Genomic DNA, 24,398 nt, shown 5'->3' on the forward strand with positions numbered 1-24,398 from the left:
GTGCTTTCAATTTCGTTATCCTTGGCAGATATCAACGAGTGTGTGGAAGAACTACACGTTTGCACTCCAGAAACGCAAACTTGTTTGAATAGTCGCGGGGGATACACGTGCCAGGATAAGCCATCAACTAAATGTATGACAGGATTTCTACTAAATCCTGAAACGAGAAGATGTGAAGGTAATAAAATTAGTGTGCTTTATAACTGAGTATATACGTGTACGGGGTGAAATATTTAGATGCATATATTAGGTTATTGCACATGAAATGGCCGATTTGACAATTTGCTGTGTTAAACCACTACCAGTTGGCGCTGTTGGTGTCGAATAATGAAGTATAAATACTGCTACATTTAATCAAGTAGTCATTTCAGTTTTGACCATTGTTGTGATAACAGTGAATAGAAAGGAAAAAAAAGATGGAGAGATAGAAAGAGCCAAGAACGTATACTTTTTCTGTATGAGTTCAAACTCGGTCATAAAGCAGCGGAGGCGACCAAGAACATTAACAGCGCATTTGGAGCTGATACGGTCAGCGAACGAACCACACGGCGGTGGTTCGAAAAATTCCGGTCAGGCGACGTAAACCTTCAAAGTGAGCCACGTGGATATCCAGGACCATCGATTGACAACGACGAGTTGCGTTTGCTAGTCGAATCCGACACACGTCAGTCTATGAGAGACATTGCAAAGAAACTGGGCGTACACTATTCGACAGTGTCCCGGCACTTGCATCTACTTGGAAAAGTGAAAAAGCTCGACAAATGTGTTCCGAATCGACTGGCACCTATTTTGATTAAATAAATAAATTTTTGTAAGCTTTACAGTCGTTTCAAATTTTAGTACCAAAACGGCCATTTCATTTGCAACAACCTAATATTTTGACGGAATTTAGGTGCGTATATGGGCATTAAGTGGTCATATGCTACCACATTAATTACGTAATTATGCTCTCAGTAAGTACATATTGAATATGGAGGTACAGGAAAAAATCTCGGAAGTTCTCCACTTAAGAAGTAGAATTTGATAGTCAATATTTTCAACTACAATTGTAATTGCAACTACAATAGTAATTTCTGGTATAAGAAATTTACCAGCGTACACAGTCGGTTGGCACGCAATATAAATGAGGTCATGAGTCGGCCGAAGGAATTTCCACCTTTCCTCACTGCGGGGATTACCTACCTTATCCCTAAGAAGGACACGGTGCAGGACCCCGCAGACACAAGACCGATCACTTGCTTACCAACCCTCTACAAATTCATCACGTCCATTATTAGTGGAAGGATCAATGCGCACCTCGAGACCAACAACATTCTGTCCGAGGAGCAGAAGGGCTGCCGAGTTGGGTCAAGGGGTTGCAAAGAGCAACTCATTATCGACTCGGTAGTTGTACGACAAGCAACTAGAGGCCAAAGAAACCTCTTCAGTTGCTATATCGATTATGCCAAGGCTTTTGATAGCGTTCCGCATACCTGGCTAATCGATATCCTAAATCTGTATCGCATTGATCCGAAACTAATAAAGTTTTTGGCGACAGTCATGGAAGGGCGGCATACCACCTTATCGGTGCGTACATCTAAGGGTGCTAATACCTCAGAGCCCATCCGTATACGGAAGGGCTCATTGAGTCATTCATTGAGTCCTCTTCGGTTTTGTATGGCACTGAACCCCCTTTCATCGCTACTGAATGATGCTAGAGGGCATGGTTTTGCAATAAAATATGGCCTACGTGCTAAGTGCGAACTGACACACTTGATGTACCTAGATGACATCAAGCTGTATGCTGGTACTGACAACCATCTTAGAAGTCTGTTGCGAATAATAGACATGTTCAGCCGTGATATTCGGATGGAGTTTGGATTAGACAAATGTCGAATCCAAGCCATCCGCAAAGGTCATCACAAGCCGCATGCCGGACATAGCATTGGTAACCTCCACATCGAACCTATGACCGAGACAGACTTCTACAAGTACCTAGGAATTCTGCAAGGAACCCATGCTCGAGTTGGTGATCTGAAGGAAGCTCTGTTGTCCGAATTCCTGCGACGTGTAAAGCTGATGTTGAAATCGCATCTCTCGGGGAAGAATAAAATAAGCGCGTTGAATGTATTCGCTATCCCTTCACTGGCTTATGCATTCGGAATATTGCCGTGGACGAGGACCGACCTGGAAAACGTCCAGCGGCGGATACGGACAACTATGTCCAAATTCCGAATGCATCACCCAAAGTCTGGCGTGGAGCGGGTGAACCTGCCTCGTGACATCGGAGGTAGGGGCGTAGTTGACGTGGTCATCGCTGCGCGCTTATTTTTACAGCAAAGAGCAGGCGAGTCCCTTACATGCGGCTGTCTGTAAGGCAGACTGTGGACTGACTCCACTTAACTTGAAGGATCGATCTTTCAATCCTCTGAGTGGGGTGAAGTCGGACCAGGAGCGGATCGAGGAATGGAAGTCGAAGGCAATGCACGGTAAACACGTGAATTGCCTTTGGCAGCCATTTGTCGATTTGCATCTGTCGAACAGATGGCTGTGTGCTGGGGAGCTCTTTGCTGAGACGGAGGGGTTCATGTGTGCCATTCAGGATGGCGTGGTCGCCACCCGAGCTTATAAAAAGCTCATCATGAAAGAACGGGTGGAGAACGACCAGTGCAAAATGTGTGGTTCGGCGTTAGAGACGTTGGACCATCTCATTTCTAGCTGTACTGTTATGGCACCGGTGCAATACATCACCAGGCATAATGCTGTATGTAAGGTTATCCATCAAAACCTTGCATATAAGCATGGGCTTATCACGAGAACATGTCCGGTTTACCGATATTAGTTGCAAGCAGTACTTGATAGTTCAGTGCTTACAGCATGTGGGACCGGCAAGTTCTGACTGATCGCCATACCGCCCACAACAAGCCTAACGTACTGTTAGTTGACAAGACGGGTCGCTCCGCGTATATTATTGATGTTGCTATCCCCCTTAATAGTAACATTGAACGGAAATACGTGGAGAAGAAGGTGAACTATGAGCCATTGGCTCGGGAAATCAAAGAAATTTGGCGTCTCGAGCGGGTCGTTGTAGTTCCCATAATCTTGTCAGCTACAGTTATTGTACCTAAATCCCTCACGGCTTCCCTTGATGTCCTGGGAGTTTCGCACAGTCTGGCTCAAACCATGCAGAAGTATACCATTCTGCATGCGTGCTCGATGTTGCGGGGAGTACTCGACGGATTCTCCCACTGACCTACCACCGGCCACCACCACCAGTGCCCCTTTAGTTTTTAAGTAGGTAGGATCGTCCAAGCCTAAATGCTTGGCACTTAGTGCTAGTATTAGGTAAAATCCGGCATCTGCCGAGATTGTGATAACTCGGAAATTACAACTACGGTTGTGCAATTAACTGTAATTACAGTAACACTATTACAATGGTAATTATAACTACAGTTGTAATTACAGCCATTGTAATTGTAATTACAATTGAATTACAACTAGAATTGTAATTGTAATTACAACCACAACTACAATTGTAATTACAATTATAATTACAACTACAATTGTAAATTACAATTACATTATTATCTATCTTGATTAACTACCCGCAAAATTCATTAGCACGTAAAGTTGCGAAAAAATAGCAGTGTAGGCTTGACGTTACTTTTAATTGTAATATTTACCCCCAAACTCCGTTGGTACAATTTGTTCCGTTTTTAAGCGCGGGAAACAAGCCTTTATCCTTCTCCGTCTTCAGCTTTTCCATAAGAAAGAGCTCCCAGCGGTCACCACGTGAAGGTGGAGATTGGGTTTGGTAGTAGAGCTGTTGATGTTGGTTCAGCAGTCGTTTCCCAGGTATTGTGGTTTCACGTTTCGCCCTGGGACCTATACTACACTTTGATCACCAATTAGTACTTTTCGAAACTAGCTCCACATCTGATATCGGGTGTAAGGTAGGATTGAGAGCTCAAAATATGACCCACAAAGTGTAACAGGTCTCGTTCTCAGAGAGAGACAGAGTTACAATTATATTTACAATTGTAATTGCTACTACTACAGTTGTAATTACAACTACAATTGTAATTGCAATTGTAATTACAACTACAATTGTAATGACAATTATAACCAACTACAATTGTAGTTGTAACTATATTTTTAATTGCAATTGTAGTTTTAATTAAAATTGTAATTGCAGTTGTAGTTATAATTATATTTGCGATTATAAATGTAATTATATTTGTAATTATAATTGTAATTACAATTGTAGTTGTAATTACAATTGCAATTACAATTGTAGTTGTAATTACGACTATAGTTGTAATTACGATTGTAGTTGTAATTACAATTACAATTGTAATTGTGTAATTATAATGACAATAGTTGTAATAGTATGGGGACTTGCCTAGGCTTCGAAATATCCTCCATACCGACATCTGTTCAAAAGAAGTTAATAAACCACCCCCACTTCTTCGCCCATATCCTCACGGGACCACGGTGAAGTATCACTTCGCGAGGACGCGTCTGGATTACACCATCACAAGTAAGTTACGCGTCCGTCACGCTTCCCGAGCTCGTTTCAATTCCTTCAGCTTCTCCTGTATCGCAGTTACTGTTCCGCTTATCGCATTGCAGTCTGCTCTCAGCATCTCCTCCACGAAATTATGGGATCCGTCGTTTAATGAATTTCGGACAGTGGAACATAACATCCTCCGGGTCCTCGGGTGGAGCGGCGCATTCGGGACAATCTGGAGACTCATTTAATCCGACGCGATGCAAGTACTTCCTGTATCCACCGTGTCCATAAGGAACTGCGTTAGGTGGTAATTTAATTCTTCATGCTCGCGTTCGACCCATCTCTCAATACACGGGATCAATGTATGGGTCCTGCGACCCTTTTCGAAATTATCCCACCGTTGCTGCCATCTCCTGTACAGCTCCTTCTTAGTAGCTTTTAAGAAACCCGCAGTCACTTCAGCCGGAATCATCCTCCTTCTCCTTGAAGGCATTCCTGACATCCAGCGTTTCCACCGCACAGCACTTACCAGCGGCCGATGCCTCCTGGGCCAGGTCCACGACCGTTGTAATGGCATCAACCGTGGACCACGCTCTACGAAACCCATACTGCCGCTCCGATAGACCATCCCCTAACTCAACGAGCGGAAGCAGTGTGTTGTATATCACCCTCTCCAACATGGTGTCTAAAAGACAGATAGGGCAATATGAAGAGGTGGTTTTTCGGGTTTCAATAGCAGAGCCAACCTCTGCCTCTTTCACTGAGCGGGAAACACTCTTTCAACCATGCATGATTCAAATTTACTTATGAGCCATACGGACCTGATTTTAGCAGCCAACTTTAGGGGTTTGTTCCGAATCCCGGCCAATCCCGGAGCCTTATTGTTTCCAATTCGTCCACAGACCTCCCGTAGTTCCTCTTCGGTTACCCCGGGGATTGTGAAAACATCCTGTTGAACCATTGAATGAGGTCCGCTTTCTTCTTGTTGTGGGAAAAGGATTGTGATTATTTTGAACAAGAGTCGCGGACACGTCACTTGGGGTGATTTTTGTCCACGAATCTTGTTAATTACAACCTTGTAAGCAGCGCCCCATGGGTTCGTATTTGTTTCAAGGCACAATTGCTTGTAGCAATTCCTCTTACTTTCCTGTATAGCCTTCTAAAGGCTATTTCGAAGATCGCGGTATTCTTTTTCCGACTGCTGATGTTCTGGTTTCTCTCTGGTTTTTTGGCAAAGCCTCCTCGCTCGCAGATACGATGCTCTCAACAGCGTGATTTCTTGGTTCCACCAGTTGTTTAGTACGTCATGGAATTTGCGTCGCGGCATTGTAGAGTCGCAGGCCGCAGTTATCCGTTGACATAGCTGGCTCACTTTTTCCAGCACCGTTCCCCTCGCATCGTAACCTCCTTCTAAAGCCGCCAGGAATGTCTCTTCCTCGAAAGCTCCAGTGGACCACCCAGCTATCCTGGTTTTTCCGCTTTTGATGCTTACCCGACTGTCGCCTCCCCCTTCCTCATTTCGAGAAAAATGGTCTGATGGTCGGTGTGGGTGTAATGCTCACTCACCCGCCAGAACATCCCTTTCGCTAACGAGGTACTGGAGGTAGGTTAGATCGATTATTGAGCCTAGTCCTCTGCCTCGGAAGGTGGGCGCGCATCCAACGTTGGCGAGTACGATGTCTAGCTCCGCAAAGCTCTCAAGCCAGATTTGGCCCCTGGTGTTCGTCACTTGACTTCCGAAGTCTAAAGCCCACGCGTTGAAATCGCTGGGAATGATTTTGGGACTGTGGTCTCCAGCGTACAACAACAAACCAATCCAGCATCTCCTCATATTGCGCTAATGTTGCACTTGGAGGAGTATAACAGTTGTAGATATGGACGCCATTGACTTTCGTCCGTACAAAGCCGGTTCCCCCGAATGCCATTGTTTCTTGAATGGCTTGCCGTCCACATGCCCATATCGCCGCGTTTCCCGATGAGTCTTTCACCCACGTAGCACTAATGTAATTTCAGTACGGTTCACATATTACCGCCACGTCCATATTCGACTCTCGAATGGTTTGCGAGAGCAAACCTGGAGCTGCCTCGCAATGGTTGAAATTGATGTGTATCAACCTCATTTAGCCTTACGATTCAGCTCCCTCCTGTATGCCGGACACCTGCCACCACCTGAAATGTGCAGGTCATCTACTCCTGTTCTCCCTTTGCAGAAAATGCATTGCAGATCTCCCATGCAGTCTTTGATAGGGAGACCCTCTTCATCACACTTTTTGCACCTTTTCGACCTATCGTACTCCCTAGTACATGCTGCTGCAAAGAGACCAAAATCGAGGCATCTGAAGCATCTCTCTCTAAGTCGACACACGACTCAACCAATTCTTACCTTGCCCGCAGTAATCAGTTTAATCCCGGATTCTGTCGGCAAGCTAATAAATAGCGGTCTGTGTACCTCCATATGCCTTCTTCATCCTTTTGATGGCACTGTCTTCTAGGTCGATAAGGTTGAATTGTCCCCTTGGCGTAGCACAGATATCCTCTGGTGATGTAATCTCGTCTAGGTCTTTGCACTCGATCACTATTTGTTGTTTCCGAGCTTTCACGTCAGCTTGCTCACCTAGCACCTTCTCCACCTGGCCGCAAAAGCTTTCCACTATCTTCTCGCTAGAATTGTTCAGTTCCAGCAACTGATCTCCCTTTTGCGTACGTAGTTCTGTCAATTCTGGATCGGCTTTGACTTTCCGAAGGACGTCGGCGTAGGACATATCTCCTTTCTTGGAAATAATGATTACTTCTGGACGAGTCTTCTTTTCTTCCTTGTGCCGCTAGCTGGCGGTTTACAAGCTGTAGGCTGTTCCCCTTTTGTCACAGTTGGACCCGTAATGGAAGAACTACCCGGAACTTTCTCCGGCGCAGCTTCCTTTGGCGATCAAACTTTTTCTTCTTGGCCGCTTGCTGGACACCAAGGAATTCACATTCCTAGGCCGTTTGCCCGGGCTCTCACCTATTTTACGTTGAGGTGGCGTCACCTGTGTCTCCCGTGTGATTTTTCCACATGACGCTTGGGTGTTTTTCCCCTCCATCTTTCAACAAACGCTGTTGCGGTTTGTTGCCTTCCACGATCGCCTTTTACAGCATCGATAATGATGTCAGTCCGGGGATTCTCCAAGTTCCTTTCCGAGCCCCTCGACGAATCTCGACTGCCTAGGGGTAAAGTTGCCTTTAGTAGTGACCTCCCAAGTTTTGAGCTTTTTCGAAAAGGATCCCGTGTAGATCTCATTTCCAACCCACTAAGATGGCATTAGATGCCAAAGTAGCCAAGTTTTTCACTACTGAAGCCGGCCGGGAGCCCGCTTGCCGACTCCCAAAAACCGCCGGTACTGGGTTTTCGAAGCCCTGCACCGTAAAAACACTACCCTTCTCGTCCTCCATATTTGGTTTGATTGCTGGGTGCCTTCCACTTGCAAAATACTGCTCAAGTTTCAGTTTTGAGAACAAATAAGCTTGGTATGAATTTGTAACTATGCATAATTGGAACTGTCTCGGTTCCCCACATAAGAAAACACAAAACCTTCTTCTGGTTTCTCGACTTATTTTACTAATCGGTAATCAAGAGCACACACTTTTTGTTGAGTATGTTTCTTTGTAGTTGACGTGGCCGCGTCAATTGTTTCGAAGGACTAGCACAAGAACTTTGCTTCAGGCTAGGTATCATAGACTGTCATGACTAGAAACATAGGCCTTACGTCTTGTAGAATGCCAATATTTTTTACTGAATAATCAGCTTTGTCCTAGATATCGATGAGTGCCTGGAAACTCCATGTGAAGATGGGCTTATCTGTGAGAATAAGCCAGGGAGCTATGAATGTCATGATGAATCCTTCCTTCCAAATTTTGATGGCTTGCCACCGAAGTATTCCAAGCATTCAGCGCCTTCAGAACCAGATAAATGCCGACCTGGCTATACTTCAAAACATGGAAAATGTTTAGGTAACAAATCTGCAGACACACCTCCCGTATCTTTTAGCCAAAGTCCTCCGTTATGCTCACTGTTTTTCCCACTACAGACATTGATGAATGCCTCATCAACAAAGATGCCTGCGACAGCAACCAAAATTGCAAAAATATGCTGGGAGGATATCGCTGCGAGTGTAAAGTTGGCTACAAAATGGATTCAAGAACTAACGCTTGCATTGGTAAGGAACCTTAGCCGCCCACATTCCTAAAAGCTAAACCTCGTCTCATTCGTTCTAGATATCAACGAGTGTCAAATAAATAATCATAACTGCTTGCCCACACAGCGATGTGATAATACCATAGGATCTTACACTTGCATCAGGTTGCAGAGTTGTGGAACAGGATACGTGCTGAATGCTGAAACCGGGGAATGCGATGGTAAATGGAAATCAAAGGATAGAGACATTCCACTCATCAGAAAGATCGTTAATGATACTGCCATGTTGGACACGTATCTGTTCGACGTTTAGACTATTATCCTCCATAGCTGTTATATCCATGATATGAAGGACATGTTTTCAGAACTGATTCCCATTTTTTCCTTTCCCAGACGATGACGAATGCGAGCTGGGAAGGCATGACTGTCCAGCTGGATACAAATGCCGCAATACGAAAGGATCATTCCGATGCGATAGAATACGACCAACGACCAGTACAACTACCACCACCACTACAACAACAACAACAACGACTACCAGTACTACAACCACCCCTCCGCCCCCGCCACCTGCAAAACAACAACTTTCGCCACCAATAAGTACCCTCTCCGGATCAGCAACACTATCTCCTTTACCGTACGCCCGATGGGGCACAGGAGACACAAAACCATATCCTTCTAATCCGAATCACGGATATGTACCTCACCAGCAAGCTCCTTACCGGCCTGACTCTCAGGGCATTAGCAGTATCAGCTCGGATTATCGACATTACAATACATTTGATTTACCAGATTGTACCATTGGCTTCAGAAGAAACCATCTTGGCGCCTGTGTGGGTGAGTACTTTTATTTTTTTTTTTGGCATTTCAGACCTAACCAAACAGAACAGAAGCTTTGCGCTAACAAGACAAACTGGGAGAGCGTGGCTCCGACATACGACTTAAACCAGCAACTGATTACTTGGTACACTGACGGATCCCTCACAGGCAAGGGAGTGGGTGCCGGTGTCATTGGTCCAAGGAAAATGTACTTTCCGCCAATGGGCAGGTACACTAGCATATTCCAGGCGGAAATATACGCCACAGACAAATGTGCCTCCTTTAATCTGCAAAGGAACTACAGGGGGCAGAACATAGCTATTCTCACCGGTAGCCAACCAGCCATCAAGACATTTAGGTGCAACCAGGTGAACTCTAAACTGGTATGGGAACGCCTTGAGAGACTGAATACACTCGGCTCGTCCAACAAGATCTGGATACTTTGGGTTCCCGGCCATGCTGGGTTGGAAGGCAACGAGGCAGCGGACGAACTAGCCAAGAAGGGATCATGGACGTCTTTACACGGGCCAGAACCCTTCTGTGGAATCGGAAACGGTTTCATGGCTTTGAATCTATGAAATGAAGATGAACGGTTGAGGGAACTATTCTGGGCGGATCTACCAGGGATGGAGCAGTCCATGATGCTTATTGGGGGATACAAACCCATACGCACAAAAGATTGCTTAAACCTCACCAAAAAGAACCTCCGAATCATAGTGGGAATTCTCACTGGTCACTGTCGGTTACACTATCACCTAGAGAAACTAGGGATATCTACGGACACAGCCTGCAGGTTTTGTGAGGAGTATGACGAAACCTTTATACACCTTCTGGGACAGTGTCCAGCACTTGTGTAAAGTAGGTCGAGGCATCTTTGGAGGTAGAAAATCTTAGAAAGATACGTCCGCCGCAGCTCCGCCGTTCGGACGGCGACTACAGCGGGCGCGTGTGGGATTCACACCCACTAAAAACCACCCCCAGCCCCGCGGGACCACCATTGAGGTATTACATCGCGGGGTAGATTTGCTCTTAGACACTCATCCTTCTCCTATTTGCAGCTTTCCTCCTTCTTTGTTCTTTCAGCAACTCCTCCTGCATTTGGATGATTGCGGAGCCAACCGCAAGCCATTTCTCCTCGGATTCCAGCGTCTCAGTAACCAAGCTCTCCGGGGTCCCGCTCCTGCCCAGCACCTGGTTTAAGCTCCTTCTCTCCATCGCAAATCGTGGGCAGCGAAACATCACATGTTCTGGATCCTCCGGTATACCATCGCATCTGGGACAATTCGGAGAATCATCCAACCCAAAGCGGTTCAGATATTGCCTGTAGCAACCACCGTGTACCGTGAGGAACTGGGTAATGTGGTAGTTGGTCTCCCCATGTTTTCGCTCAAGCCACACCCTAATGTTGGGAATGAGCCTGTGCGTCCACCGACCTTTCGTAGACTCGTTCATCTGCGTTGCCAGAGATCATGCGACTCTGACCTTGCCGCATTTCTACGCTGTGCATGCCCCTCCATATGTCTTGCATTGTACAGGACACTCATTTCTTTGGCCAGAATGTCAACCGGGATCATGCCTGCCACCACCAATACTGCCTCATCTGATGTGGTTCTAAAAGCACTGCAAACCCTCAGAGCCATCCGCCGGTAAACCGAGTTCAGCTGCTTCCGCCTCTGAGAGTTTGCAAGCGCCTCTGCCCACACAGGCGACGAGTAGAGCAGGATGGAGCGCACCACTCTGGCTAGCACCAACCTGCGGCAATGTTTCGGTCCACCAATATTTGGCAACATTTTTGCAAGTGCCGTGGTGGCACTGGTTGCCTTTTGGAATGCATACTCTAGGTGTTCCCTAAAACTCAATTTGGTGTCAATTATTACCCCCAGGTATTTGATAGCCGGCTTTGATACGACCGTATGTCCACCGACCTCCACTTTTACAGTGTCATTTTTCCTACGTTTCGTTATTAAGACCGCTTCCGTTTTCGCGTCCGCCAAGGTCAGCCCGCCCTTTTCTAGCCAGGACTCTACCGCTCTCACTGTTTCCGTCGCGTGAACCTCCACATCTTCTGGGTATTTTGCTGCAACAACCACAGCTACGTCATCAGTAAAGCCGACAATCGTAGTCCCCTCTGGGACGGGAAGAGCAAGCACCCCATTATACATGATATTCCACAACAGGGGACCAAGTACCGATCCTTGTGGTACCCCGGCTGTGACAATGTACTCTTTAGGGCCCTCATCCGTCCCGTACCAGAGAGTCCTCTCTGAGAGGTAGTTTTCCACCAAATTCGCTAAGTATCCGGGGACACCTATGTCAGCCAACGCCCCTTTAATTCTATACCAGTTGGCCGAGTTGAATGCGTGTTTGACATCCAACGCCACCACGACACAGCAGCCACCAGAAATCAGTGCACCTTTTGCCAGGTTTACCACCATGCCAATTGCCTCCACCGTAGAGTGGGCGCGTCGGAAACCAAACTGGCGTTCCGACAAACCATTGCTGGCTTCGACGATGGGCAGGAGTCTGTTGTAGATGACTCTCTCCATCATCTTCCCCATTGTATCGAACAGACAGATAGGACGATGCGACGCTGGGTTTCCAGGTGGCTTGCCAGGCTTCGGAAGCAACACCAACTTTTGCATTTTCCACTGGGCAGGGAATATTCCTTCTTTTAGGCACGCCTCGAAGGTGTTGGCGAAAAGTTCAGGCCTAGTCTTCACTGCCCGTTTCAAAGCTCGGTTGGGGATGCCATCCAAACCTGGGGCCTTGTTGTCACCGAACCTACCACATATTTCCCGCAGCTCCTCCACAGTTACAGGCGGTATTATGCCGTCATTTAGCTGGACAAAAATTTGCCTTCCCCTATTTTCGTGGTGAGGGAACAGAGTGGTAACAATCTATTTCAGGAGGCACGGACAGGTCACCTGGGGTGACTTCCGCAACCTTTTCATCACCACTCTGTAAGCCTCGCCCCAAGGGTTTATGTCGGCATGGTCACACAGCTGTTTGAAGCAGTTCTTTTTGCTCCTCCGAATGGCTTCCTTTAGGCGGCCACGCAATTGCTTGTGTACCTCCTCTCGACCGTCGCCACCGGGTTTTCCCCTGAGCCTCTGGCAAAGCCTCCTTGCCCGAAAACATACGGCTCGCAAACTTGCGATTTCGTTGCTCCACCAGTAGTTGGGTTGCCTACTGAGGAGCAACCGCTTTCTGGGCATAGTAGCATCGCATGCTTCCGTCACCCATCGAGTGATCTGGGCGGCTTTCTCTCCAGCCGTACCATTCAGGGACATGTCGGATTTGAGCACCGCGGAAAACGTGTCCCCCTCGAAAGCTTTCACTGTCCAGCCAAGCATACCACCCGGCATTCTGCGAAAACTCTTTTTCGAGCTCGATCCGCCCTTGATCTCTATGCAGATTGCCTGGTGGTCGCTGTGAGTATAGTCCTCACTGACATGCCAAGCGATTCTACTGGCTAAAGTGGCACTCACGTATGTCAGGTCCACTATAGACCCCAGGCCCCTTCCCCGGAAAGTGCACGAAGACCCAACATTCGCCAGTACCACGTCCAGCTCCGCGAATGCTTCGAGGAGAACACGTCCCCTCACATTAGTTATCCGGCTGCCCCATTCAAGAGCCCACGCATTGAAATCGCCTCCTATTATGATCGGCCAACGTCCTCTTGCATCCAAAACAAGAGCAGCAAGCATCCGCTCATACTCGACGAGTGTAGCGCTGGGTGGAGCATAGCAGCTGTAGATGTGGATGCCCTTCACCTTCGCTCTGATGAAGCCCTCCTCCGGGTGCTCCATTATTTCCTGGAAGTCTTGTTCTCCAGAAGTCCACAGCGCTGCTTGGCCCGTTTGGTCTTTGACCCTAACGCTATCACCGCGGTTTCGGTATGGTTCACTTAGTATGGCCACATCGATGTTTTTCTCGCGGATGGTTTGCGCGAGTAGATCCTGCGCCGCCTCGCAGTGGTTGAGGTTGATTTGTATCAACCTCATCTGCGATTTGTGCTAAGGGCTCTCCTGTATTCCGGGCACCTGCTGCTGCCCGCAATGTGCCGATGGTCCACACCCTACTTTCCTTTGCACAGTAGACAATTTGGGTCAGCTCCGCAGTCCTTGCTAAAATGGCCTTCCACTCCGCATCTCCTGCATTGCTTTGACCTGTCATTTGGGTTAGTGCATGACTTCGTAATGTGACCAAAGCCAAGGCATCTAAAGCACCGTTTTAACGCCACCTGTTCCCTAAGGCGACACATAACCCAGCCTATTCTCACTCTCCCTGCTGCCAACAGTTTGAGTGCGTTCTCCACTGGGAGGCTGATGATGGCGGTTTGTGTTCCCCCATAGGCTTTCCTTAGCGTTTTCACCACTGACTCTTGTAGTCCGGCAAGATCGAACTGTTTCTCCAACGCTTCGCGAACCTCCTCCTTCGTCGTGATTTCATCTATATCTTTGCAGATTATAGTGATCTCCGGTCTGCTCGCTCTTATGTCGGCTTCCTGCCCTAAAGTCTTCCCGATTTGGCTTAAGAATTTGTCCGCGGTTACATCCTTGGATTTCTTAAGTTCCAACATAAGATCTCCCTTCTGCGACCGTCTAATACGGCTGACGTTGTCTCCTAAATTGGTGAGTTCGGGGTCTGCCTTCACTTTTCTGAGAATGTCGGCGTATGACCCTTCGCCCCGTTTGGAAATGAAAATCACCTCCGGTCTAATCTTCCTCCAATAATTTCTTTTCCGCGGTTCTACCTTCCTCCAAGCTTCCGCATCCGCCTATGAAGGTTCGATCCCTTTTCTCGAGGTAGCCACTGCAGTATTTTCACTGGCAGCCTCAGACGTACTTTTCATGAACTCCGCCTTTTTGGGAGTTGAGTCCTTTTTTCTTTTCGGCGTTTGCTGGCCTGTTGAGTCATTCAGCTTCTCGCGCAGCCTCTTCCCCGGTTTCTCCCCTTTTGTGTTTTGAACCGGCGTTACTTGAGTTGCCTTGCCGTACGTCAAACGGATGCCTCTTATCATGGCCCTTATATTTTGGTGAATGTTCCTGCGCTCCTTTATAAACTCACACAGCTCCATGATCTTTTTACCGAGGGCAGTAAAGGCAGCTCCAGACTGATCATTGCCCAAAACATCGCTCGGGTAAATCGGCGTCAGTGATTCTTCCTCATCGAAGACTCCCGCTATACGCTTCCCACTGGGGGTAGCGATCGTGGGGGCTTGTGCCCGTGTGGGAGGGGATCTGCGAAAAATCGAGCTCCTTCTGAACGGATCCATCACTGGAGCCAGTTCAAGTTCCTCCCGTACGCTTGTAACATTAGATGCCACAGTAGCCGAGGTTCCCACTACTGAGGCACTGCGGTCGTTGGATATCGACGGCCGGGAGCCCGCATGCTCACTCCCAAAAACCGCTGGCACTGCGTTTCCGAAGCCCTGCACCGTAACTTCATTCTTCTTCTGCTAGGTCAATACATCTGGGAGAACACTTAATACCAGATGCAAAGCTGAAACTTCTGGAAGTGGGGAACATACTAAAGTTCCTACCGGAGGTATTACATCACGGGGCGGGGTCAGCTCACTCTAGCTTAGTCACCTTTCTTCCATACACGACGTACGTGACCACGCTTTTCTCCTCGCCTCTGTCTTTCGCAATTCATTTTGGATTGATGCGATCATGGAGTTGACCGCATCCCAGTTCTCTTGTTGTGCTACCATTTTCAGCACTAGATTTTCTGGGAACAGCACCTCTCCTAGAGTCTCCTCTAGATTTCTCCTTTCTTCCACAAATTTCGGACAGTGGAAGAATATACGGTTTGGGTCCGCTGGGACTCCTTCGCAATTTAGACAATCGGGTCAAGTCTCCAATTTAAAATTGGTGATGTCCTTCGTACCCCGTGAGAAACTGGATGAGATTATAATTAATCTCACCGCGCCGTCTCTCCAACCATTCCTTGATGGCTAGTATGAGCCTGTGAGTCCACCGACCCTTTCCCGAGCGTTCCCAACGCTGTTGCCATCTATTTATGGATCTCTCCCTCTCAGCCTTTTTCGTCTACGATGAGGGAGAGATTGGCTTCGCATTGTATATGTTCGCCATCTCATCTGCCAAGATATCAATGGGTATCATTCCAGAAATGACAAATGCTGCATAATCTGCGACAGTCCTGAAGCGGGAAAATAAGAATTGGTTGGGTAGTGTGTAGGATACGAATCCGGGCCGCCCCAACCAAATGTTACAGAAGACATCTGCAATCTGTCGGGGACCTGACAAAAGAGGCAATATGCCGTAAATGCGGCCAGGCAGGCCATAAAGCGAACACCTGCAATGAAAAGGAAAGCTGCATCCTATGCAGGGACCGTGGCGGGACTGATGAGAAGATTGCGCACACTGTGGGCTCGAGGCGGTGTTCAGTTTTCAGAGTAGAATTTGAAAGAGCTAGGATGCGGTCAACATGATTCGCATCCTATAAATCAATAAGCACCGGAGTGCAACTGCTCACGAGCTGCTAGCGCAGTTCGCTGCGGAGACCAAAGCTGATTTAATACTCATCAGTGAGCAGTACCAAAACAAGAACCCAGTTTCATGGCACCCTGACATACCAGGTGCCGCTGCCATCTGGGTTCGGGACGGCACTTTCCTTAGGGTTCTTCTTCGACGCAGGCTTGACGCTATGGGGGACGCTATCTTAGGCACAGATAGGCGGATCCTGGTCGGGTATGCCTCACACAGACTCCAGAGGGAAACGGATACTGGAAAGCGCGGCGGGAATACGACTGATAGTTCTAAACACCGGATCCACCCCAACGTTCCGGCGCTCGGGCTGCGAGGGAAGCATTCCAGACGTAAACTTCGCGTCGGAAACACTGGTGTCGCTGGTGGACGAATGGCGAGTTCTGGAGGACTTCTCGGCAACCGACCATCAATACATTGCCTTCTAAGTCTTGGACACAAACTCTCGGTTTGCGCCACCCCGGCGCTCTTTCTCTGCATGGAATGTCGCGAAAGTGAACACCGGGAGGTTTGTCGAAACTCTTGGAAGATGTGGGGCCGCACTTGAGGGTATTCCTGGGGGCGGTGGCGCTGCAGCCGACACTATCGTAAATTCAGTTATGAACCTGATAACGACGGCTTGCGGAGCCCAGGAGGACATCGAGACGTGGCAAAACTTCTATGTATTCGTGTACAGTGGAAATTGCAGAGCTCCGGAAGGAGTGTCTAAGCGACCGGGATGAGGCATGTACCATAATGACGGAGTACAAATCAGCCAAAAGGAGACTTCGCAGCCAAATAAACAAGAGCAAAGCTCGCTGCTAGCAGGATTTGGTCGACCAGGTGAATGAGGACCCGTGGGGACTCGGCTACAAACTGGTAACCCGAAAAATCGGGGCTCTGCGGAAACCCTGTTTTTTTAAGATAGAGCAGATGGACCGCATTGTACGGGCATTATTCCCTGCGCACCCCGTATGGGATGATAACGTCGGCGCGGAGAGCGCAGAGGACTGTCCACTTTTCTCTATAAAAGAGTTGGAACAGGCAGTCCTCTCTATGAAAAACAAGAAGGCGCCAGGACCCGATGGTATTCCAGCAGAGGTATACAAACTGGTATTCCAACACCGGCCAGACCGACTGCTCGGCGCATTCAACACTTGCACCACTTTCCCTGCTCGTTGGAAGGTGGCGAGGCTTGCGCTGATCAGCAAAAGGGAATGCCGGTTGCCGTCTTCATACGGCCCAATATGTGTACTTGATACTGCTAGGAAAGTGCTCGAAAAGCCCATCAGAAGTAGACTCGCTGAAGCGATACGCGCTGTCGGAGATTCATCTCCCCGGTAGTTCGGTTTTAAAGCAGGGAAAGTTGATCCTGTCATGCAAGTCATGGATGCCGTTCGACGAGCAAAGGCACATAGCCGCCGTACTCGACGGGTTGTGCTCCTCGTAACGCTTGACGTCAGAAACGCAAAGACATTCTATGCACCCTAGACAATACTTTCCACGTGTCGAACTATCTCTTACGGATATTGAGGGACTATCTGAAGAACCGCTCTCTGCTCTATCAAACACTAGAGCACAGTTAGATACCGCCGATCGATATGGGACGCAAGGTCGGGATTCTCCTTCTGGTCAGGATGAATACTTCGGTTTTTTCCAGCGCATGGTTGAAACCGTGAGCAGTCATCCATCCGCTTACCCGTCGCATCAATATGCCAAGTCTGCTTTGCGCCTGTTCAACAGTGCGTCCGGCAACAAATGCCGCAACGTCGTCTGCATAACCGACCAGGCGCGACTCTTCAGGCATATCGAGTCTCAGCAGACTATCGTAGGAAGCGTTCCAGAGGTCCGGCCCTAGGATGAATCCCTGCGCTACTCCCGACGTGATTTCCATCCTCCAGCGTCTCATAGAACAGGGAGCGGTCTTTCAGATAATCCCTCAATATCCGCAAGAGATAGCTTGGCACGTGAAAGGAGTTCTCTAGTGTGCCTAGCATATCTGTCCATCTTACGGAATTGAAGGCATTTCTGACATCAAGCGTTATGAGGAGCACTATCCGTCGAGATCGGCGGCTGTGTGCCCCGGCTCGATTAAACGCATCTACGACCTCCATAACAGCATCCACTGTAGATTTCCCTGTTTTAAACCCGAACTGCCTTGCGGATAAGTCCCCGGCAGCACGGATCACTTCAGCGAGTCTACCCCTGATGAGCTTCTCGAGCACTTTTCCGGCCGTGTCAAGCATACACAGCGGTCGGTATACAGACGGGAGCTCCGGGTCTCCTTTACCCTTACTGATCAACGCGAGTCTGGCCACTTTCCAGCGACAAGGAAAAATGCCCTCCTTCAAGCATGCGTTGAACGCTTCGAGCAGCAATTCTGGCCGTTGGCGGAACACCAGTTTGTAAACTTCCCCCGGGATGCCATCAGGACCTGGCGCCTTCTTGTTTTTCATAGTGAGAACCGCTTCTTCGAGTTCTCCCATTGTGAAAAGGGGGCAATCCACGACGCTTTCCGCACTGTTTACATCAACCCGTACAGGGTGTCTGGGGAACAATGCCCGCACAATGCGGTCCATCTGGTCGGTGCTCAATATGCAGGGCTTCCGCAGAGCCCCGATTTTCCGAGTGACAAGCTTATAGCCAAGTCCCCACGGGTCATCATTCACCTCATTAACAAGATTTTGCCAGCCGCGAGCTTTGCTTTTATTTATAGCGCTGCGGAGTCTCCTTTTTGCTGATCTCTATTGTACCTTTATGGCACATGCCTCCTCGTTGGCGTACAAACGTTGTGCCAAACGGCGGAGCTTATGACACTCCTTCCGTAGGTCGGCAATTTCCGCCGTCCACCAGTACATAGAAGGCTTGTCGCGCCTGGGGCCTCTCCGGGGCATGGAAGCCTCACACGCCGTCGTTATCAGATTCATTACTGAATTTACGACGGTGTCAGCTGCGACACCACCACCCCCCGGAGTGCCCCCCCCCCCCGCGCGGCCCTACCTGCTCCAAGAGCTTCGACGAACCTTCCGATGTTCACCTTTGCGACATTCCACACGCAGGGGGAACGTCGTGTTGGTGCTCGCCGGCAAGTAGCGTCAAACACTTCGAACGCAATGTACTGATGATCACTTGCCGAGAAGTCTTCTAGGACTCGCCACCCGTCACAACCTGGGCGCCGAAACATTGGCGTGGATCTGGTGTTTAAAATTACGAGCCCGGTTCTCGCCGCCATTTCCAGAATCCGTTTCCCTCTGGAGTCTGATTGAGGCATGCCCCATTCAAGAGCCCTGGCATTAAAATCACCGCCAACCAGGATTCGTCCCTCCGTGCTCGAAACGGCGTCCTCCAGAGCATCAAGCCGGCGCTGAAAGTCCGGAATCGACTCATTCGGCGTCAGGTAAACGCTAAAAAACGTTATCCCTAAACACCGGATTCAGACAAATCCGTCCCCCGGCCTTCGGCAAGAACACGAAGTCGAACGTCGTCCCGAACCCAGATGGCAGCGGTGCCCGATAAGTCGAGATACCATGAGGACGGGTCCTTGTTTCGGTATTGCTCGCTAATCAGCACTAGATCAGCATTTACTTCCTCAGCGAACTGTGCTAGCAACTGGTGAGCGGTTGCACTCCGGTGCATGTTAATTTGCAAAATGCGGATCATGGCGTTCGCACCCTAGCCCTCTCCAATTCCGCCCTGAAGATCGGACACCGTCCCGAGTCCGCAGTGTGTGCGACGCTTTCGCCAGACGCGCCACGATCCCTGCAGAGAACACAACTCTCGCTTTCCTTGCAAGTCTTCGCTTGATGACCCGCTTGGCCGCATCTCCGGCATGCTGTCCTCCTGTCCGGACCCTTGCAAGCTGCTGACGTGTGTCCATAGTCCAGACACCTGTAGCACTTGGTGAGGACTATCCGCACTGGCACCCTGCATACTACCCATCCAATTTTGATTTTCCCGCTGCTAAGGAGTTTCCTCGCATATTGCTCGGGGAGTTACACCACGGCGAGTTTTTGGCATAGAGCATTTACAGAGGTGATACCTATCCGGGCATTGATTACTTCTGGATATTCAGACTTTATCGCCTCCTCTACTTCGACCTTTTCTGTGAGGCAGTCAAGATCCCGTATTTCTAGAGAGCACATGGGTTCTAGGCTGGAAACAAGAGCCTTCTCCCCCAATAGCCCCTTGACCGCTTCGCAGAACGTGCTCTTGCTGGTCGTCTTTGGGCCCAGTTCGACGAGAACTCCACCACTCCTCGTTTTCCGTATCGAAGACACCTCTGCTCCGTTCTCCTCGGGTTTCATCCTGTAGCGGATTACACTAAGGACTTCCGCAAATGTCTTGCGTTCCGTCGGCTTAATGAGCAGAGCCGACGGTTTAGTCCTTCTTTGTTTCCTCGTTTTTTCCGCTACTGGCTTTGGGTTGGCAGCCTCCTTGTTTTTGGACAGACGTGTCTCTGGCGACGGAGTTCGTTGTTTCTTTTTATCCTTTTTCGCCTTCTTGTTTTGGGCCTTGGAGACTACTTCGATAAAGTCTCCTTCAGGCACGTCGTCCTCTTTCCGCTTTTTCCCCTGTTCACGACTTTAACCAGGGTAAAACTGTACACGGCCATGAGAGAATTCGGTATCCCGACGAAATTGATAAGACTCACTAGGGTGACAAATGTGCGAGGCCAAGCTAAAAGGAGCAGGATCACTCTCGAGACCATTCAACATCAACAACGGTCTAGGATACGGGGATACCCAATCATGCGAGTTTCGTAACCAAATAAGAACAACCCGAGATGTACAGTCTATCTTCATCCAGATCGAGCAGGCGGCGCGAGATCTTGGGCTGCATCTCCTATCTAGTGTCGAAAATCACAACCGATAACAGTTATTACGATGAAATCCGTGCACGGTTGTTGGCAGCCAACAGAGCCTATTTCAGCTTACAAAAACTGTTTCGCTCGAAACGTCTCACCATAGGGTCAAAGCTCTTACTCTACAAGACAATGATCTTGTCAGTCCTCATGTTATTCCTCGGAGACTTGAGTTCTTAGCAAGAAAAGCTAGGAATTCTTGGCCGCGTTGGAAAGAAGAATCCTCCGAAGAATTTTTGGCCCCGTGAGGATGGACGATTCCGTAGCCTACATAACGACGAAATCTATTAGCGATACCATGATCGCCAGGTGGTGGATAAAGTTCGGCTCAATAGGTTACGGTGGGTGGGTCAGTTAATCCGTATGGATGAGGATGATCCAGCCTGGAAAGTCGATAAGGGCAATATCTATGGTAGAAGAAGAAGACGAGGCAGACCCTGTCTAAGATGGAGCGATGGCGTAGGCCAGGACGCTAGACAGCTTTTAGGGATATCGAATTTGTGGAGCTCGGCGCAAAACCGGGGGTCTGGAGTTCCTTATTAAGGCAGGCCTAGGACCGGATACCGGTTGTCGCGCCGTTGATGATGATGGATTTATTTTCATCTGGTTTTGACGGTTGTTGACTGCAGAGTTCATTTCGGTGATTTTTCTGGTCCTCTTTCCCATATATGGTTGCTATCACCCCTTATTGGTGGGGGGTTATCCCCAATGAGTGAAGCTGGATAGCTTTCAACTATCAAAATTGGTTTGAAATTAAAAACTACCGCAAAACTACTTTATGCTATGCTAATATACTAAGATATTTTAAATTCTCAGATATAGACGAATGTAAAATACCTCACATATGCGGGTCCCACCAGCGCTGCATCAATACCAATGGATCCTATCGTTGCCAAAATCTATTGTTGTGTTCAGGAGGCTATAAATCCACCCCCGATGGATCCCGCTGCGTTGGTAAGTAAAGATTGCATGGCACCATCACAGATTGTTTACTATTATATTATGATATACCTTTCTTTAAAGATATCGATGAGTGCGAAACAGGCGAACACAACTGCGGTCCCGACGAGATATGCAAGAATCGCGTGGGTGGCTACATCTGCTCTTGCCCAACCGGGCACATGTTGAACCCGCAGAAACGTTGCGAGGATATCAATGAATGCGAATATCAACGTGATTCAGTTTGTCCGGCCAACTCATATTGCGTAAACACTATCGGATCTTACAGATGTGAATGCAAGCCAGGCTTCCGCAAGCAGCCAGATGCTGATAAATCATGCCTCGACGTAGATGAGTGCAAAGAAATTTCCGGATTATGCCAGCAGAAGTGTATAAATTTCTGGGGATCCTACAGATGTGCTTGTAATGCAGGATACGAGTTAAGTCCTGATAACCGAACATGCCTGGACATCAACGAATGTGAGATCCACAAATCCTACAACCTATGCATGGGATACTGTAATAACATACCAGGCTCGTACGAATGTTCGTGCCCGGAAGGATATGAGCTAGGTCTAGATAAGAACTCTTGCCGCGACATTGACGAGTGCGACATACCTAGCACTTGTAATGGTCACAATGAAATATGCACCAATACGAAAGGCAGTTTTCGATGTACAGTCATCCCATGCCCATACGGGTACATGATCGACCCCAATCAGAAAAAGTAAGTAGTCAAACGGAGTATTTCCCTACAACCGACATATCATAACGTCCAGCACCTACCTTCCCTTACAGCCGATGCAAACGGATATCAAACTACTGTGAGGGTGACGACTGCTTCCTTAAGCCTTCCCATTACTCCTACAATTTCATCACTCTTGTCTCAAAAATGATGGTCCCACCGCAAGGACGCGTCTTGTTCACACTGAAGGGCAGTCAGTTCTATGACAGCATCGATTTCGATTTCAAAATAGCAAAACTGCAGGCACCCCCAAATGTTGAGAAAGCAACAATGCAACATTTTTCGTAAGTAGAATGTCATTCCTTCCTTTTTAATTACGACCCCCATTAACTGATGGTTTTAACTTTGGTTGCAGAACATCGCGACAGCGGAACTCAATTGAGTTGAGTCTAATGCGTAGTCTTGAGGGACCACAAGATATCGAGCTGGAACTCGTGACCAGTGTCTTCATGAACGGACGACCGCATGGGAAATCAGTTTCCAAAATTATTATAATTGTTTCTCAATACACTTTCTAAAGTTGATTGTGTTTCAACTAACTTACCTCTATGAACGGAGGAGCTTCACTTCCGCCAGTTTATGTTTTTTTTTTCCATTTTCTGTTTGTTGCAAACATAGTTTTGCCTCTTTATATTCTAAAATGTAAAATAGCTTCTAGTTTTGTTATGTTTAAGCCGAAGGTATATGAACGCAAGCCATGTAATAAATGAAAGCATACTTGTTTGTATCCATTACCCACAAGGTTTCAGTCTCCAGTTTTCCAGGGACCTAATCTCAATCTCTAGCAAATGTTGCTCTCAATACTAGACTCCTCTCACATGGTGGGGGTGGGGGCGGAGGACGGGTAGTTTTTTTTTTTTTTGGGGTAGAGTAGGTGAATGCAGTTACGCACACAGTGTTGGACTCCCGATTCGGTACGTCGTTTGGACTACCAACTAAATACCTCCCTATCGACAGAGAGCTAGCCTGGAACCGTTTGTCACATTACATCGGGCCAGCCCCCGAACTCTCCCGCCTTGCGGGGCCTTCAAATCAGGGAATTCCTTTCACCAACGGGAGGGGAGAGGAGGAAGGGAACTGTCAGTTCAAGGAACCCCCTGCCATCCGGCTCCTCCACCGGTCGAGTTCTATTTTCTTAGCAACGAGAAGGGCCCGAACGTAATGGGCAACACGGTTCCAGCTGTCAGCAGTCCTCAGTATCTCTTCCACAATCTTGTCTGGAGAGAGATCCCCTGTGTTTAAATAGAGCTGCTGACGAACCCCATCCCACCTTCCACAAGAAAAAAAAGTGTGGTGGGCATCGTCCACAACTCCATTGCAAAACACAATCCGGAGAACGCGCCTTTCCAATCTTGTGCAGGTAAGACTGAAAATTTCCATGCCCACTTAAAAATTGGGTAAGGAAATAGTCAGTCTCACCATGCTTCCGATTCAGCCATGCACCTAAGTTGCCGATGAGCCGCGCAGTCCATCTGCCTCTAGTTTCATTTTGCCAAGAGAGCTGCCGCTCGTCTAGAGTGTGTTGCCGTTCTTCACGAGCAACCACCTCCCTTGGCTCATCTCCCTTGCGCTTGTATATGGCCTGACGCTCCCTAGAAGGGCAAGGGGATAACTCCCGCGATCACCATCACGGTCGGTTCAGAGACTGTGCGGTACGCAGACGCCACCCGTAAAGCTCCCCGTCTCTGTACTTGCGCAAGGCATCTACGACATACCTCCTTGTTAAGAGCGCCAGCCCATACCTCTGCACCGTAGAGCAGGGCAGACTGCGTTGAGCTCATCAGGAGACGTCGCCTACTAGACGTAGGACCCCCAATGTTTGCCATTAGCCTACTTAACGCCGAAACTCCAGCCGCAGCCTTGTTTGCTGCTGCTTGGAT

The 24,398-nt window shown here is 48.4% G+C and overlaps 1 protein-coding gene across 3 annotated transcripts in view; it reads left to right on the plus strand.

Annotated features, from left to right (window-relative positions):
- Nucleotides 1–23,246, plus strand: part of LOC119660878 (fibulin-1) — a 37,977-nt gene extending 14,731 nt beyond the window's left edge. For all 3 annotated transcript variants that reach the window (XM_038069792.1, XM_038069790.1, XM_038069791.1), the window contains 9 exons: nt 29–178; nt 8,285–8,479; nt 8,557–8,685; nt 8,744–8,884; nt 9,057–9,500; nt 21,651–21,788; nt 21,858–22,500; nt 22,572–22,802; nt 22,874–23,246. In XM_038069792.1, the coding sequence (XP_037925720.1) occupies nt 29–178; nt 8,285–8,479; nt 8,557–8,685; nt 8,744–8,884; nt 9,057–9,500; nt 21,651–21,788; nt 21,858–22,500; nt 22,572–22,802; nt 22,874–23,036 (2,234 nt within the window). In that variant the 3' untranslated portion in view covers nt 23,037–23,246. The remainder of the gene's footprint in view (nt 1–28; nt 179–8,284; nt 8,480–8,556; nt 8,686–8,743; nt 8,885–9,056; nt 9,501–21,650; nt 21,789–21,857; nt 22,501–22,571; nt 22,803–22,873) is intronic.
- Nucleotides 23,247–24,398: the final 1,152 nt, after the last annotated feature.

This window comes from Hermetia illucens, chromosome 7 (assembly GCF_905115235.1).
Source record: "Hermetia illucens chromosome 7, iHerIll2.2.curated.20191125, whole genome shotgun sequence".
NCBI classification, from domain to species: domain Eukaryota; kingdom Metazoa; phylum Arthropoda; class Insecta; order Diptera; family Stratiomyidae; genus Hermetia; species Hermetia illucens.